The sequence below is a fragment of the Asterias amurensis genome, chromosome 12 (assembly GCF_032118995.1).
Source record: "Asterias amurensis chromosome 12, ASM3211899v1".
NCBI classification, from domain to species: Eukaryota; Metazoa; Echinodermata; class Asteroidea; order Forcipulatida; family Asteriidae; genus Asterias; species Asterias amurensis.
This window is the reverse complement of record NC_092659.1, coordinates 9,666,293-9,680,233: the sequence shown is the minus strand read 5'-3', so window position 1 is coordinate 9,680,233 and position 13,941 is coordinate 9,666,293. Positions and strand designations below refer to the sequence as shown.

General features: G+C 37.4%; 1 protein-coding gene across 16 annotated transcripts in view; it reads right to left on the bottom strand.

Annotated features, from left to right (window-relative positions):
- Nucleotides 1-13,941, bottom strand: part of LOC139944753 (muscleblind-like protein 1) — a 247,418-nt gene that overhangs the window by 86,233 nt on the left and 147,244 nt on the right. Inside the window, exon 1 of one of the 16 annotated variants that reach the window (XM_071941835.1) lies at nt 5,267-5,606. The exons of the other annotated variants lie outside the window; for them this stretch is intronic. Coding sequence (XP_071797936.1) covers nt 5,267-5,359 — 93 coding nt within the window. The 5' untranslated portion in view covers nt 5,360-5,606. Of the gene's footprint in view, nt 1-5,266; nt 5,607-13,941 lie in introns of those variants that run through there. 16 annotated transcript variants of the gene reach the window in all.

Genomic DNA, 13,941 nt, shown 5'->3' with positions numbered 1-13,941 from the left:
AAATTTCAACTCAAATGTGGCCGGGCACAGCTTCACAAGTGATTTGGGTCTGATAAAGCAGTCTACAACAGCTATTTCTTGTGTTTTCAACTTGATTAACAATTAGTTTTGTAATTAAATTTAATGAGACTTAACTTGATACAAAATACTCACCCAAAACATGAAATAAATGGCAACCCTTTAAGACCTACCAACCTCTCATCTTTAAGTTGGTTACGCATCTGTTATTAATTTGCCACCTATGTCTGGCTGCATTAGTCTAGGGAATTACATGACATATTAATAGACTAATCAGCCCAACCATACATAACTGTCCTGCCCCATCTTTGTATAGTTAAAGGCACATTGGGATTTCAGAAGAGTAGCTTCAATCTAAGGTGCTATTCACACGAGAGCAATTTAACTGGGGTTCCATGCTTAATTTTAGCATGGTTGTCCTTTCACATGAGGTATATTTTGTAAAATGCGAATGCAAATGCGATGCAAATTTGACATTAGAACTCTGTCAACTGCTGTGAATTCGTTGCGAATTTGTGACGTCAACATTTGTATCGCATTTGCATTCGCAGGAAGTATGAACCGGGCTTTATTCAACAGAGCAATGTTTTATAGTCTTTTGGAATCTGCTCCACAGAGCTGCCATTAAAATGTTTTTCATATGCTTTATATATTTTCTTGTCAGTCATCGTTCTCATGGCTTTTATAATACGATACAGCAATTCAAATATGCTGAGTAAGATTTGAATAAATGAACTGTATAAAAGACCAAAATTTGTACAGGTTATTGAAATTGCGGATGGCTTTATTTGGACAAAATAGTGTTAATAATGTCGGATCATCAGTTAGTTGAAATATTATCTCAAATCCACAACGCTGAGACTTTAAGGATTTCAAAAAAGAGTTTGGTATCAAACTTTTTTGAGGTTTTTCCTTCCTTAATCAAAGGCAATGTCATCCTTAAGTGCACACAACGTCCATAACCCATCCTTTTTCTCTTTAGACAACCAGAAAAACAAGATTCAATCATGGTGAAATATGAAATGATGTTTTCCATTCAGAATAAAACTGCAAAAAAGTGCATCATGTAAGCAGACACGTACTGCTCCTAAACTGTTGTGTCAACAACCGGCAAACAACTCGATGCAGAGTTTCACACTGCTAGAAGCGTGGGTCAAATGTCAATGCTGCGGCATGTAAGTGGCTCACTTGTAAAGCTATGAAGCTCAAAATGTTCCTGGCAATTACACATGTATACCCTGGAACTAACTTATCACAGCTGGGGCAGATGTACATTTATGCCTTGAATCCCTACGAAGGGAGAAGCGAGGGGGAAACAAGAATGAAGCCAAACAACAACATACAGATGGAGGTTTTTTGTGTGATATTTTTTATTTTGTTAAGGGATCTGGGTATGTCTTGCTGTAGATAGTACGTGATGGAATGCCTTTAATTTGGCTTCGTCTTTGTTTGTCTATGTTGAAAATGGCTGCCGTGGACTCCCAAGTTCGCTTTGAAGCATGTTGTACAAGGTTTTTGAGCTGTTTGAAATTCAGTCATGTATATTTCCTATTTTGACAAGCAATTAGCCACCAAGCATACGTTATAAAAACATTTCAAAAATAATGTTCTAAAAAGCCATTGTATACTGAATGGAATGGAAATATCTGTTAACCATTCATGAGGAAAACAGCCACCTAAAAAATATGAGGGCTAAGTTTTGACTCTTTTATAACCTGTTGTTGCAATGCAAACATTTTCTATGAATACATTATTTGTTTAGAAGAAGGAATGCACTGACAAAATTAAAAACAGGAACTCATTAATTTAAATTGTTTTCATTTAGAACAATATTTAACAGATTCTTCAAGAAACATTTGCAACTCGAAGAGTTGGGGTGTCATTTTCGTTAAAAAACACACAAGCTAATACAATTAAATACAATCGCCCCTTTGACAAATGATCTTGTAAATATTATGAAACATGCAAAGACAGATGTTATTTCCTCATTATAAAAGATAAAATGGTAAAGTGGTTTCTGATTTGCATTTGTAACGGTGCTTTTTAAGTGCTTTAAATTGTGCTTATTCCCAGCGCACAAGCAGAGCTGTCCGTGTTGATTTTCATCATCACTGGTCCACACCATGGTGGCAGCACACACAGTCTGCCAGACTCAAATTATAACTGCATAAACAACATCCGCGTAAATAGCAGACCCTTAACTTACCAGATGTTTTTTACAACACAATGTACGTGAATCCAAGTTGCCGCTTAAAAAATGTACGCCGCAGTCAGATAAAACCAGTTGTCCACATTATGTGCATAATGACCTCCACGCAGAATGACACCAAACACAATGTTCTTTTTTCTCTCCTCTATTCGTTGGAAGAGAGATGCTGGAGCTCTAACTACAGACCGGCTATCTTATGGCCCCGATCTAATCAGTTGACAATCAGTGGGCGGAATAGACCATTCATCAGGAGGCCGTGCTGACCCAGATCCATACTAATAAACTCTCTGTCAAATAAGGATGACGAGGGGGGGGGGGGGGAGGTGAGAGTCGTCTGATACTGACACAGATGACAGTGGTTATGGGCCAAAGTACTTGGTAACCATACAGGGGTATAGGCAAGAGCTCAGCGCTCTCTGCAATAACAAACGCCAGTGATGTTTGTGAATGAAATGTGAATTTGATTTGATTTGTCTGGGGCACAAGGAGTGTAGGAACTTGTTACCAAGCCTTCAGGGTGAATTTCAAACCCCCTGCGTGTATGTAGTGTTAAAGCTTAATTCTTTCTCCTTGTCGAGCCGCTGGACTAAGAGGTTAATTTGCGACAGCATTTTCTTTACTTGTAATGTAAGGAGAAAAGTGTAATCTGAAAAAATATTCACAAAGTACAGGGCATGGAGGCGACTGCAATCCCACACGTCACATACAGAAAAACAAACAAAAAACCTGTCACTACAAAGCATTTGGGCAATCTTTCAGCACCTTCCTTTAAAAATGAAAACCAGAATGTTCCACTTCAACTGATTTCTACTTCCAAATGAAAGAAACGTATAAATAAAATCATATGTATTTTAAGTAACAGTGTTATAATAGGCCTACAACACTTATAACGCAAACAGTAGTAATATTATTCTCTCGTCGTCCAATATTTTGTGTCCAACAAAAATTTAGTGAAACATTGCTATAGTTCAGAGGAAAGTTCTTTGAATCTTGCAAACAACCGAGTATGTGCTAGAATACCAGTTAATACAATATGTACAATGCAACCTGCTGGCATGGTCAGTGGATAAACAGCCCCCAAAAGGGCACAATAGGTATTGTTATTCAAGGTAGTCCACTTTTACCATTTTCTCATGTTCTATATATTTTGTACAATAGTGAAGGACAGAGCTGTCGAAAACAACAAAATGGAATAGACAGGTTCCATTCAAGGCAATTGTGACTTCCATTCAATTCTGTTTTGATTGGCCAGGGAGCCAGACACTTTGGCTGCACAATGGACAACTATTTTGGTATTATGATACACTATGGCAACCGCAATTTAAATATTACCCCATGTAATACACACGTAGCTAAATTAAAAAAGCTATATTGGGAGAATGCAAAATATAATCAAGGTCAGACTATAGTGACCTTGCCTCCAGTTGTACACACAAATATCTCTACAAAGCTAGTGATGTACATCATATATTTGGGTATAAGAGCGTTTACCCCATCAAGTCTATTTTAAAATGAAAAAGTCCTATGCTGAATTTCTATACCTCTTACAGCTTAACATACAACACGGCAACATTCCATAGAAATTTTTGGGTAAAGCGTGTGATGTGGAACGTGAACAAATTCCAACAATGAGTTTTCGCTCACTCCAGTCAAGTTGGCACCTTCTTCCAACGGATTAACAATGATTTCAATAATAGATACACTTTCTATTCAATGGTGTGCATAAAATGTCAATTCAAGTCCAACTGTTGACTTATCTCCTAAAGAGACTGTTCACTCATGGGAAAAGGTAATGGGATCAAATACACCATCCAGAAAAAAAAGGGGAAAAAAAGACATTTACATCAGGGGAGACAAATCCCTAGACTTTTAAAGCTGGATTTGATTGATTGATGTGTATTTGTGTATCGTGAAGATTAACAAAACTGATTTGATTGTTAAAAAAAACTGGCTGTTATTGGAGAGTCAGTTAGTTTATAATTAAAAAAATGTGGAGAGAAGCGCATTAGAACAGGGTCACCATAAGGAATTATACAGTATTTTGTGTTTTAGTTCAACTACATCCTTTATTTTGTAAGTAATAGTTATAGGTTGCCCTCTTCCCAAAACAGGGGGAAACAACTAACACAACCCAACAATTTCATTTTCATTTTAAGCAAACCAAGAGAAAATGGTGCCATTTTCACAGACAGGAGACAAAACTATTGACTGGTTAAAAAAAGTGTGCGAGATTCTCACACATCAAAGGACACAATCTATTTTTGCATCTCTGTGGAGACATCTATTGTTCTTTCCTTTGTCCCTGTATTTAGCATCCTCCCACATACTTAGTACACAACATTCCTGGTGGAGCATCCCAGTCTGTAGAATTCCAAAGACCTTTGGTTTGCACCCTTTTTTTTCTTTTCCCTTTTTTTCCCCCAGTCGCCATGAGGTAGTAGTGAATATTAGAAAAAAGTTACGAAAAATCTTCCTAAATTAGGTTCAAATTTAGTTCCATCTCCATAGCACTAGGACGCATTGATCCTATTATAACTTTGGACGGGTTACCGGTCCCAACTCGAGATAGGATTAATCCTAGCGTTTCGTAAAATTGGCTGCTGGTTTGTTCAAAAAGTGTTTGTGATTCACGAACATTAGGTCAAACATTTAACATCATTGGAAATAAGATAACTGGATTCATACTCTAAACGGACACGACAAGGATCAGAAACCTGAGTAACCTCTTTGGCAGAGTTTCCTTGTCACATTTCTTGGTGCCGTCTCCCGATTTTTCACCAAACACAAGTAATCAGAAAACTCAATGCAATTTTCCAAACATGAGCAAAAGATTCTCCTGAAGACAAGCAGAGTATACTGTTCGAAACTGTCCCTACCCGCTCTTCTCAGAGCCAATACTCACACAATACACATGTTTGTACCCGCAAGTTGACTATTTATTTATACTTTCTTCCAAGTGAGCCAAAATCTCTGAAACTATTCCATGTTTGATCATCACTAAAAACAGAAAAACTCTCGTGATCTGAGAGAGACACTCACCTGATCTGAGTAACAAATTGGCGGCTCATTCATATCCTGCATGAGTGGTGGCGGAGGATGATGATGAGTATAGTCCGAAGGCATGGAATACATGATGAGTTTTATAACTTTGTTTGTTTTTAAATTTCAAACCAATAGTTCTTTAGTGGAGTCTAGCTGTCCACATTGGGATTTGTTCTTTTCCAGTAAGCAAAGAAGGGATCCTAAAAAAAGGCAGTGTACTCTTGAGTTGCTATGATGTGGAGCTGCCACCATGCGCTACTGTACAACCAAACAGTCCGCTGTGTGAAGAGTTAACGAGCGACCGGCTCTCTGAACACGCATGAAACCCCTGTTCACTGTAGACTCCACGTCTGGACTTGCCGACAACAATACCAAACAAAACCACCCACTAGGTCTCGCAGTTTGGTCTGCCTGTGACACACACACACGCAGACCTATCACACGTCCCTGTATTCTTTCACACAACTCTTCCCATAAAAAAAAAGGCAGAGTCCTATTTTCTATTCTCCCAACCCTTTTGATGGATGGTGAAGACTAACATATACATGAAGTCTCTTTGTTATCAGTTGGGGCTGTCTCACCCACCAATGCTGAGAGGTGGCGACTCCAAACACCAATATAGAAATACACAATAAGGCCATCACTAAATAGAAAATACAAAATTCATAGAAATTCAAGTTTGATGTTTGTTTGTGAACACAACTGGGTCAGGGTATCCGTGGTGAAGAATCAGTGGCTATGAGTGCTGTCTGTCTCCCTCATGCATATCAAGACAAATTATCCCTGGTTAATCAAGGTTAGTTATCAATCCACCCAACCTCCTTCTCTACTCTGCTGCCAATCACCACAGACTAAATTAACAATCCAAGGTAAACATGGTTGTGACAATGGGCCAGTGATACACGGTGCTTTGTTCTTGGCATACCCAATCATGGCACAGCAATCATCAAGTGTCTAGATTAAAGGCACTGGACACCACTGGTAATTACTCAAAATAATTGTTGGCATTTAAAACTGACTTGGTAAAAAGCAAAGGAGAGCTGTTGATACTTCAACACAATGTGAGAAACGGCTCCCTCTGAAGTATTGTAGTTTTCGAGAAAGAAGTAATTTTCCACTAAAATATTTGAATTGGATTTCGAGACTTCAGAATGGGATTCTTCCATTATTATCTTGCAACTTCAAAGGCCAATCGAGTTCAAATTTTCACAGGTTTGTTACTTTATGCATATGTTGAGATACACCAAGTGATAAGACTGGTCTTTGACAATTACCAAAGGTGTCCAGTGTCTTTAAGCACTGTCTCCTTTGACAAGGGAACTGTTTGCTGAGGGGCGGGGAGAGGGAGGGGCGATTTGATAGATACAAGACTTTTAACTGGTGCCATCCTCAGTGGTTGAACCATTCAGAAGTGATGTGGAGTCATTTGTAGACAGCGTGTAAACACAACCTCAATGATTAACTATAATTGAAGGTCCATGGTCAACACTTTGTATTATGTAAGTAGGGCAATATGAATTCCAACTGGGGCTTTTAAAGGAACACGTTGCCTTGGATCGGTCGAGTTGGTCTTCGAAAAGTGTTTGTAACCGTTTGTTATAAAATGCATATGGGCAGATAGATGTTGTAAAAGTAGAATACAATGATCCACACAAACATGCCTTCAAATAGCACGGTTTTCCTTTTACTTCGTCGACTAACACGGTCGTTACACTTGTGTGGATCATTATATTCTACTTTTACATCTTTCCAACCATATATGCATTTTATAACAAACGGTTACAAACGCTTTTTTATAGACAAACTCGTCTGCTCCAAGGCAACGTGCCCCTTCAAAGTAACATGCACAAGAAGGCAAGCACAAGTAGTGGTGGACTAAATTATAGATATAAGAACCTGTATTACTAGCTTCAAGTTAACCCTAGGAACCAGTGATAAATGTTATGGGTGTCCCTTGCACCATCTGTACTGTACTGTTAGAATAGAAATTTACACTTTTCTCATAAAAGTGTCATTTGCCTTTGCCCTTCCAGAGCAGAGTTCAAGACAGATGATGTACCCCCTATTAATTTATTGACTGTTTACAGCTGCCATGGTTGCAAAAATGTTGCAAACAACCATGGCAACATGATGACAATAGTTTGACATTTCAACAAGGTCTCTGTGAACTTGTCTCTCGGTGGTATTTATACTGCAGTAGATACCAACGGCCTTCATTGGTCATTTAATGGTTTATGCAATGATCTGCTAGTGGTACATGTTGTGGTGCTTTAAAATTTGATCCAGATCCGGTGGGGTCTGACCAAATTCAGGTCAGGCTGACCAGGAAACAGTTGAAAATAAAACTTAAGTTTTGATTCTGCATCACATTGACCTGTTCCTGGGTAAAATTGAAACAGATTCTGGATCAAGCTGACATGGGTCAGGTTCACTGGGACCTGGTGTCGATTTCACGAAGATTTAGGACTGGTCCTAACTTAGGACCAGTCCTAGAAGATATTCAAAACGCAAGGCGAGTAACTTGTCCTAACTCGAGATAATACTTGTCTTAACTCTTTGTGAACAGCCACCCCTGGAACTATTGACCTGTGTTATTTTTTAAGAGTGTGATACACAAGACTTATAAGACAAGATCGTTCCCTCTTATTTTGAAGTATAGATCTTTTTATGCTGATGCAATAGACACACACTCATTTTTCAATCCTGACAATTTTCCCCGCCAACGTTTATTCGATTGGAAGTGTTCAAACAAGATGGTTAGAACATAGTTCTAATGTATTCAAAGTGAGTATAGTTCCAATACTCGTTGAAACCGGGACCTATAAACAAATAGGACGATTGGGTCCACGAATCGGGAAAAGTCCACAGTTGGAAAACAGGTACAAAACCAATGGGAGCTGTAGCAAAAAAGTATAAACAAAAGAGGGACAATAGGAGGTCTACGGTTGCAGGCGTATAAAAGCTTGTGTGAGTGTGGCAATCGTTTTAAAAAACTGTCATAAGTCGAAAGGAGAATAAAACCCCTTAAGCAGTACCCTGCATCTTGCTACTCTGTTTCCACTTGATCTTTTGCTGAATCTCTGTCCAAGTCACTGCTTGGTTTATATTTCACTGCAAGCTTCATTCTATGTCTGGACATTGTTCAAATGTCAAAGACATTAGCGCAAAAAAACAACTTTCCATTTTGACCTTTGAAAGTTTGAAGTATTTCCCTTTTCCAAATTACTTGTATTTTTTAGCCAAGTTCCATGCATGGTTTTATGTCTGTGAATATAGGCTATAGTGTTACAGTCGGGCAGTAAAATAATTGTTTTGTGCAAATTGTAAATCTTCCCTTTTCACCTTATTTAATAGAAACATTTGGGTTATTGTGTCTACAAAATTTAGGTCACAGTTACTTTTAGCACTTTCAGTATCACTCAAACAGTCACATTTAAAAAAAAAAAAAAAAAAAAAGATCTTTTGAGACTCACTTTTGGTCCCGAACAATTTAGTTGTCACCAAACTTTTTCTAAAGCAGTAAAATTCAGCAAGAACTATTATCAACAAAAATTGTATTGTTCCTTAAATTTTCCAGTTCAATCATTTCAGATATTTATAATAAAAACAAAATGCCTCAAGAAATAGTAAGATTAGCCTCTTTTCATGATATTACCTCTACAGTAGGGAGTTCAATCAGGAATAGGTGTCGATCGTAGGATCCAGCGGTCACAGTCGAACACCTGAAATTTCACTCTGAATTGCCAGCCTAAAAGTTTGGAAACGGCTGTTCAATAGCATCAAACGAACAAGGATTGCTGTAAAACAATTTTCAATCTCTTGACTGAGGGGCTTTGACCTTTTGAAAATTTTCAGACATGGAATAACTTTCTTCCACTTAACCAGACAACCACAAGGCAGTCTAGGGGGCCCCCCAAGTACTATAAATATCTTCCCAATGAATCTGGTCTGACAAGGCTTAGCCTATCCTTATATTGTTTGCATTTACACTGCTTTTGTATTGCTTAACACTTTGACTTGAAAACAAAATTTTATACACAACAGAGTTTATTATCTGAACTCAAGAGTTATTTTAGTCAGCTCTGATTTTGATCTACATTAAAAGCACTGTACACTATTGGTAATAACTCAAAATAATTGTTAGCATAAAAACTTCTGAAGCTCTCTCTGAAGTATTGTAGTTTTTGTGAAAGAGGTAACTTGTCACTAAAACAACTGTATTGAATTCGGGGGTCTCAAATTCAAGGCATCTGAAAGCACACAACTTGTGTGACAAGTTATGTTATGCAAATGTTGAGATACACCAAGTGAGAATACTGGTTTTTGACATTTACAAAATGTAGGTGTCCAGGGTTATAAGTAACAGACATTTGTTTTACATTTCACCTGTTTAACTCTGTAGGAAGAATTTGTATTGCTTTTTGTGAATGTTCTCCCCAATAGCAGCTTGGCAGATTTCTCCAAAATAAACAATAAACTTTCTGTCACCTTTCTGTGTTTACTAAAAATACAAATTTTGCCTCCCATAAATGGCCGACCGTATTAGTCGACGAAGTGATAGGAAAAATACGCAATTTGGAGGCATGTTTGTGTGGATCATTATATTCTACTTTTACAACATCTTTCTAACCATGTGCATTTTATAACAAGCGGTTACAAACACTTTTCAAAGACCAACTCGACCGATCCAAGGCAACGTGTTCCTTTAACTGCTTTAACAATCCTCGTGACTACAGAGGACTGTTTTTGATGTATGTGGGCATATCAACACTTCCAATACGTCACATGGTCCCGCCTGCATTCCAAGAAAAACACTACTTGATCTTTTGAGGCCTGGTCCTATTTTTGAACAAACCTTAAATTCCGGCGTACACACATGTAATGGACTACAGATTCCAGAAATTGTTATTGGTAATGCATATAGGTATGTAAAACACATCAGTTACATTAATGAGTGTAGATGTACAGCAAGAAAAGCCACTTCAGGCAAGATTGAATGTTATTGCGTACATCATTTTCTAAGCTAATAATAGTTCTACAAAATAGAAAGTCACTGTAGTCTGACAACTATTGAAATGTGGGAAATGTGTTCTTGTCACAATTTAAGACTACCTAGTTATTTAGAATTAGTTAGGGTCATTATTATGTTGCATGTGTTTACTTTAAGGTATAATGTACCTATTATGTCTCATAAAAAATGTGCCCCTCAGGAAAAGTGTTGGTGTTAAAGTTTTTCAAATCAATTTTTATTTTTATTTTTAAGAAAACCCTTCAATAACATAACCACTTTCTCTGTATAATTCCTTGATTGCAGTCATATTTACTCTACAATAGTTTAACCAGCTACAAGCCTCAACTAGAAGATAGTTGATAACTTATTCTGCTGGTGTGCTATTTTGTTGTTGAAAAGCAGGGACGTTATATTTGGAATTCTGTTGGTGTGCTATATTAAGGGTTTTTATTTGAAAAATCAGGGATTTTATGATTTGATTTGAAGACATTTCGATTTTTCTACACTAACGTTTGAAAAGATGTCTTCCCTATTTGAAGATTTCTCTCTCCCAACATTCATTGCCACCTACTATTAAGAGGAGGGTTTAGAACACAACTCATGGGAGTATTTCTTCAGGATGTCGGGCGTTGAATGATTCCACGCTGGGCAATATTGATACAGACTTTACCCAACAGTGGAACGATTGCTAAACTGGGCTGATTCATTGTTTGGAACGATGCCAAATGTTCCATTGGCCCATATTTGGTCTGAACCAAACAACAATGCCCTACAACATTTGGGATTATCATAACATCATAAACTGGTTCATAGAAGCCCGAGTCTGATTGATGTGTGATTTAAAGCCATTATACACTTTCGGTACAGAAAAAAAAGAAAAAGTTCACAGATTTACAAATAATTTACAGGGTTTACAGAAGGTAATGGTGAAAGACTTCTCTTGAAATATTGTTCCATGAAATGCTTTACTTTTTGAGAAAACATTAAAACAATATCAATTCTCGAATGCGAGAATTCCGGATTTATTTGAAACACATGTTATGACACGGCGAAACGCGCACAAAAAAGAGTGGGTTTTCCCGTTATTTTCTCCCGAATCCGATGACCGTTTGAGCCTAAATTTCACAGGTTTGTTAATTTATATATAAGTTGTGATACACGAAGTGTGGGACTTGGACAATACTGTTTACCGAAAGTGTATAATGGCTTTAAAGGCAGTGGACACTATTGGTAATTAGTCACAATAATTATTAGCATAAAACCTTACTTGGTAACGAGTAATGGGGAGAGGTTGATAGTACAAAACATTGTGAGAAACGGCTCCCTCTGAAGTAATGTAGTTTTCGAGAAAAAATTTGTGTTCCACAACTTCGATTTTGAGACCTCAGATTTAGAATTTGAGGTCTCAAAATCAAGCATCTAAAAGCACACAACTTCGGGTGACAAGGGTGTTTTTTTCTTCCATTAATATCTAGATACACCAAACGAGAAGACTGGCCTTTGACAACTACCAATAGCGTCCAGTGTCTTTAACAATACAAAACCTGTAAGTTTTGAAGGAATACTGATCAAGATCTGGGGAATTCCTTCAAGAAAAAAACTCACACCTACATAAATAGTTCCTAATTATAAAACACTGCCTCAAATACATATAGCACATGAGCAAATCAAAATAGTGTTCTTGGCAACTTGAAAAGGCGCCTTAAATACATGTAGTATATATCACGATGCTAGAAATTTTCTGGAAATTCGGACAGAAAAAAAAGGAAAGATGGATGATAATAGCATGTGTACAGACAGATAATAATATGGCTCGAACAAACGAGCAAAGCAAAGTGAGGGGGGGGGGGGACACGACATACATAATGAAAGATTGTCAATGTCAAATGAGAATTAAGGATCTGGTAAAGCGATTTTATTCTGCAGTACCTAATACACCAATTACCTGTCAACCAGCTGTGCACCTTACTAAATATGTACAGCTTTACTGACCTCTGACCTCCAGGGGTCATATCCAAAGATGACAAGGTCGAGGTTAATATGAAAAAGGTCACTGACATCCAACAGAGATAAGTTCCTGGAGTAGATGTTTACATGGTCCCTAACTGTCTCCACCCAAACAAAAAACATATTTGGTTGTATTTTTATTGTTATTAAAACCAGTCTGAAACGACATAGGTGGAAGTCTCACTACCATCTACAGTGGAAAGAACTTGAAAGCTTTTTGCCAATAGATTATAAATCATTTCTATATTGCATCCTGTTGAAAATATGTTTAAAACTATTTTATAACAAACTCTCTTGGGAAAGGAATACTTAAAGGCACTGTTGGTAATTACTCATAATAAAGTTTAGAATAAAAACTTACTTGGTAATGAGTAATGCAGAGCTGTTGATGGTATAAAACATTGTGAGAAACGGCTCCCTCTGAGGTAACAGTGTTTTTTAGAAAGTAGTAATTTCTCACTAAAATATTTGAGTTGAGTTTGAGAACTTAGTTGAGGTTTCGAATTCAATCATCTAAAAGCGCACAACTTGTTCGACAAGGGTGTTGCTCTTCCATTATTCTCTTGCAACTTCACGACGACCAATTGAGCTCAAATTTTCACAGGTTTGTTATTTTTATGCATATGTTGAGATACACCAGTGCCTTTAAAGGATCAACAGAAATGGTTAGACACAAAATCGTGAAGATCACAGATTTACATCAAACTTACGTGGTCTATTGATGATGACAGTAGAAAATAACCCTTGAAATATTTCTGTCTGAAATGTCATATTTGATGAGAAACAAATAATCTAATTTCACATTTGGAGTTTATTGCTCAGTGAGAGTTTTATTAATTTTTGGGTTTGCATCAATGTCATAAAAAAAAGTGTAATTAGGTTTTTCACTATTTTCTCGTGACCCAGATGGCCGATTGATCTCAAACTTCTACAGGTGTGTCAGTTTATGTATATGGTGGATTACATAAAGTGGTTACACTGCCAGCAACTTTTCTTTATTAGCAAAAACCAATTCTGTAATTTTCCTTTAACTACCAATAAACTCTCAGGAATGTAGCAGGTCCAAAGTAAAAGTCCTAATTGTGTCAACTGAGCCATCATCACAACATAACTACAGTGTGTTTTATCAGATGAAAGTTGATTTCAAACATCAATGTTTCTCAATCAACTGATCAGCCTATCCATGATTTTGCAATTCATCTGTTCTGTCTTGCTTTCTACTCACCGACAATCAATTCACTTGTGCACTGGCCTCCCCACAATCAAGAAACATTGTCTGCTTCTCTCAATTTAGTCTTCCAAGCTTCTAAAATGGATTTGACAATCTTCAGTATTTGAAACATAATATTGCCACCATGACCAAAACAGTTCTCACAGTACAGAAATGTTCTCCAAAAGGATAATCATTACGACCCTCACCAACAGATCCATGCCCTTGAGCATTCACAAGCAACTAAGGCACAAACACGTGGGAAGGGCTTTTACTTCAACTTGCGGCAATATAACATCACAGACTGGGACAAAAGGCAGTCACAGACCAGCCACAGACGGAGAAAGAAAGAAAGAAATCCTTTGCTTTTTCACAGGAACTACAAAGGAACGTTGTTGCTTCTTTTGAAACGGCCTGGCACTCCTCTGGGACAATTAACAGGGT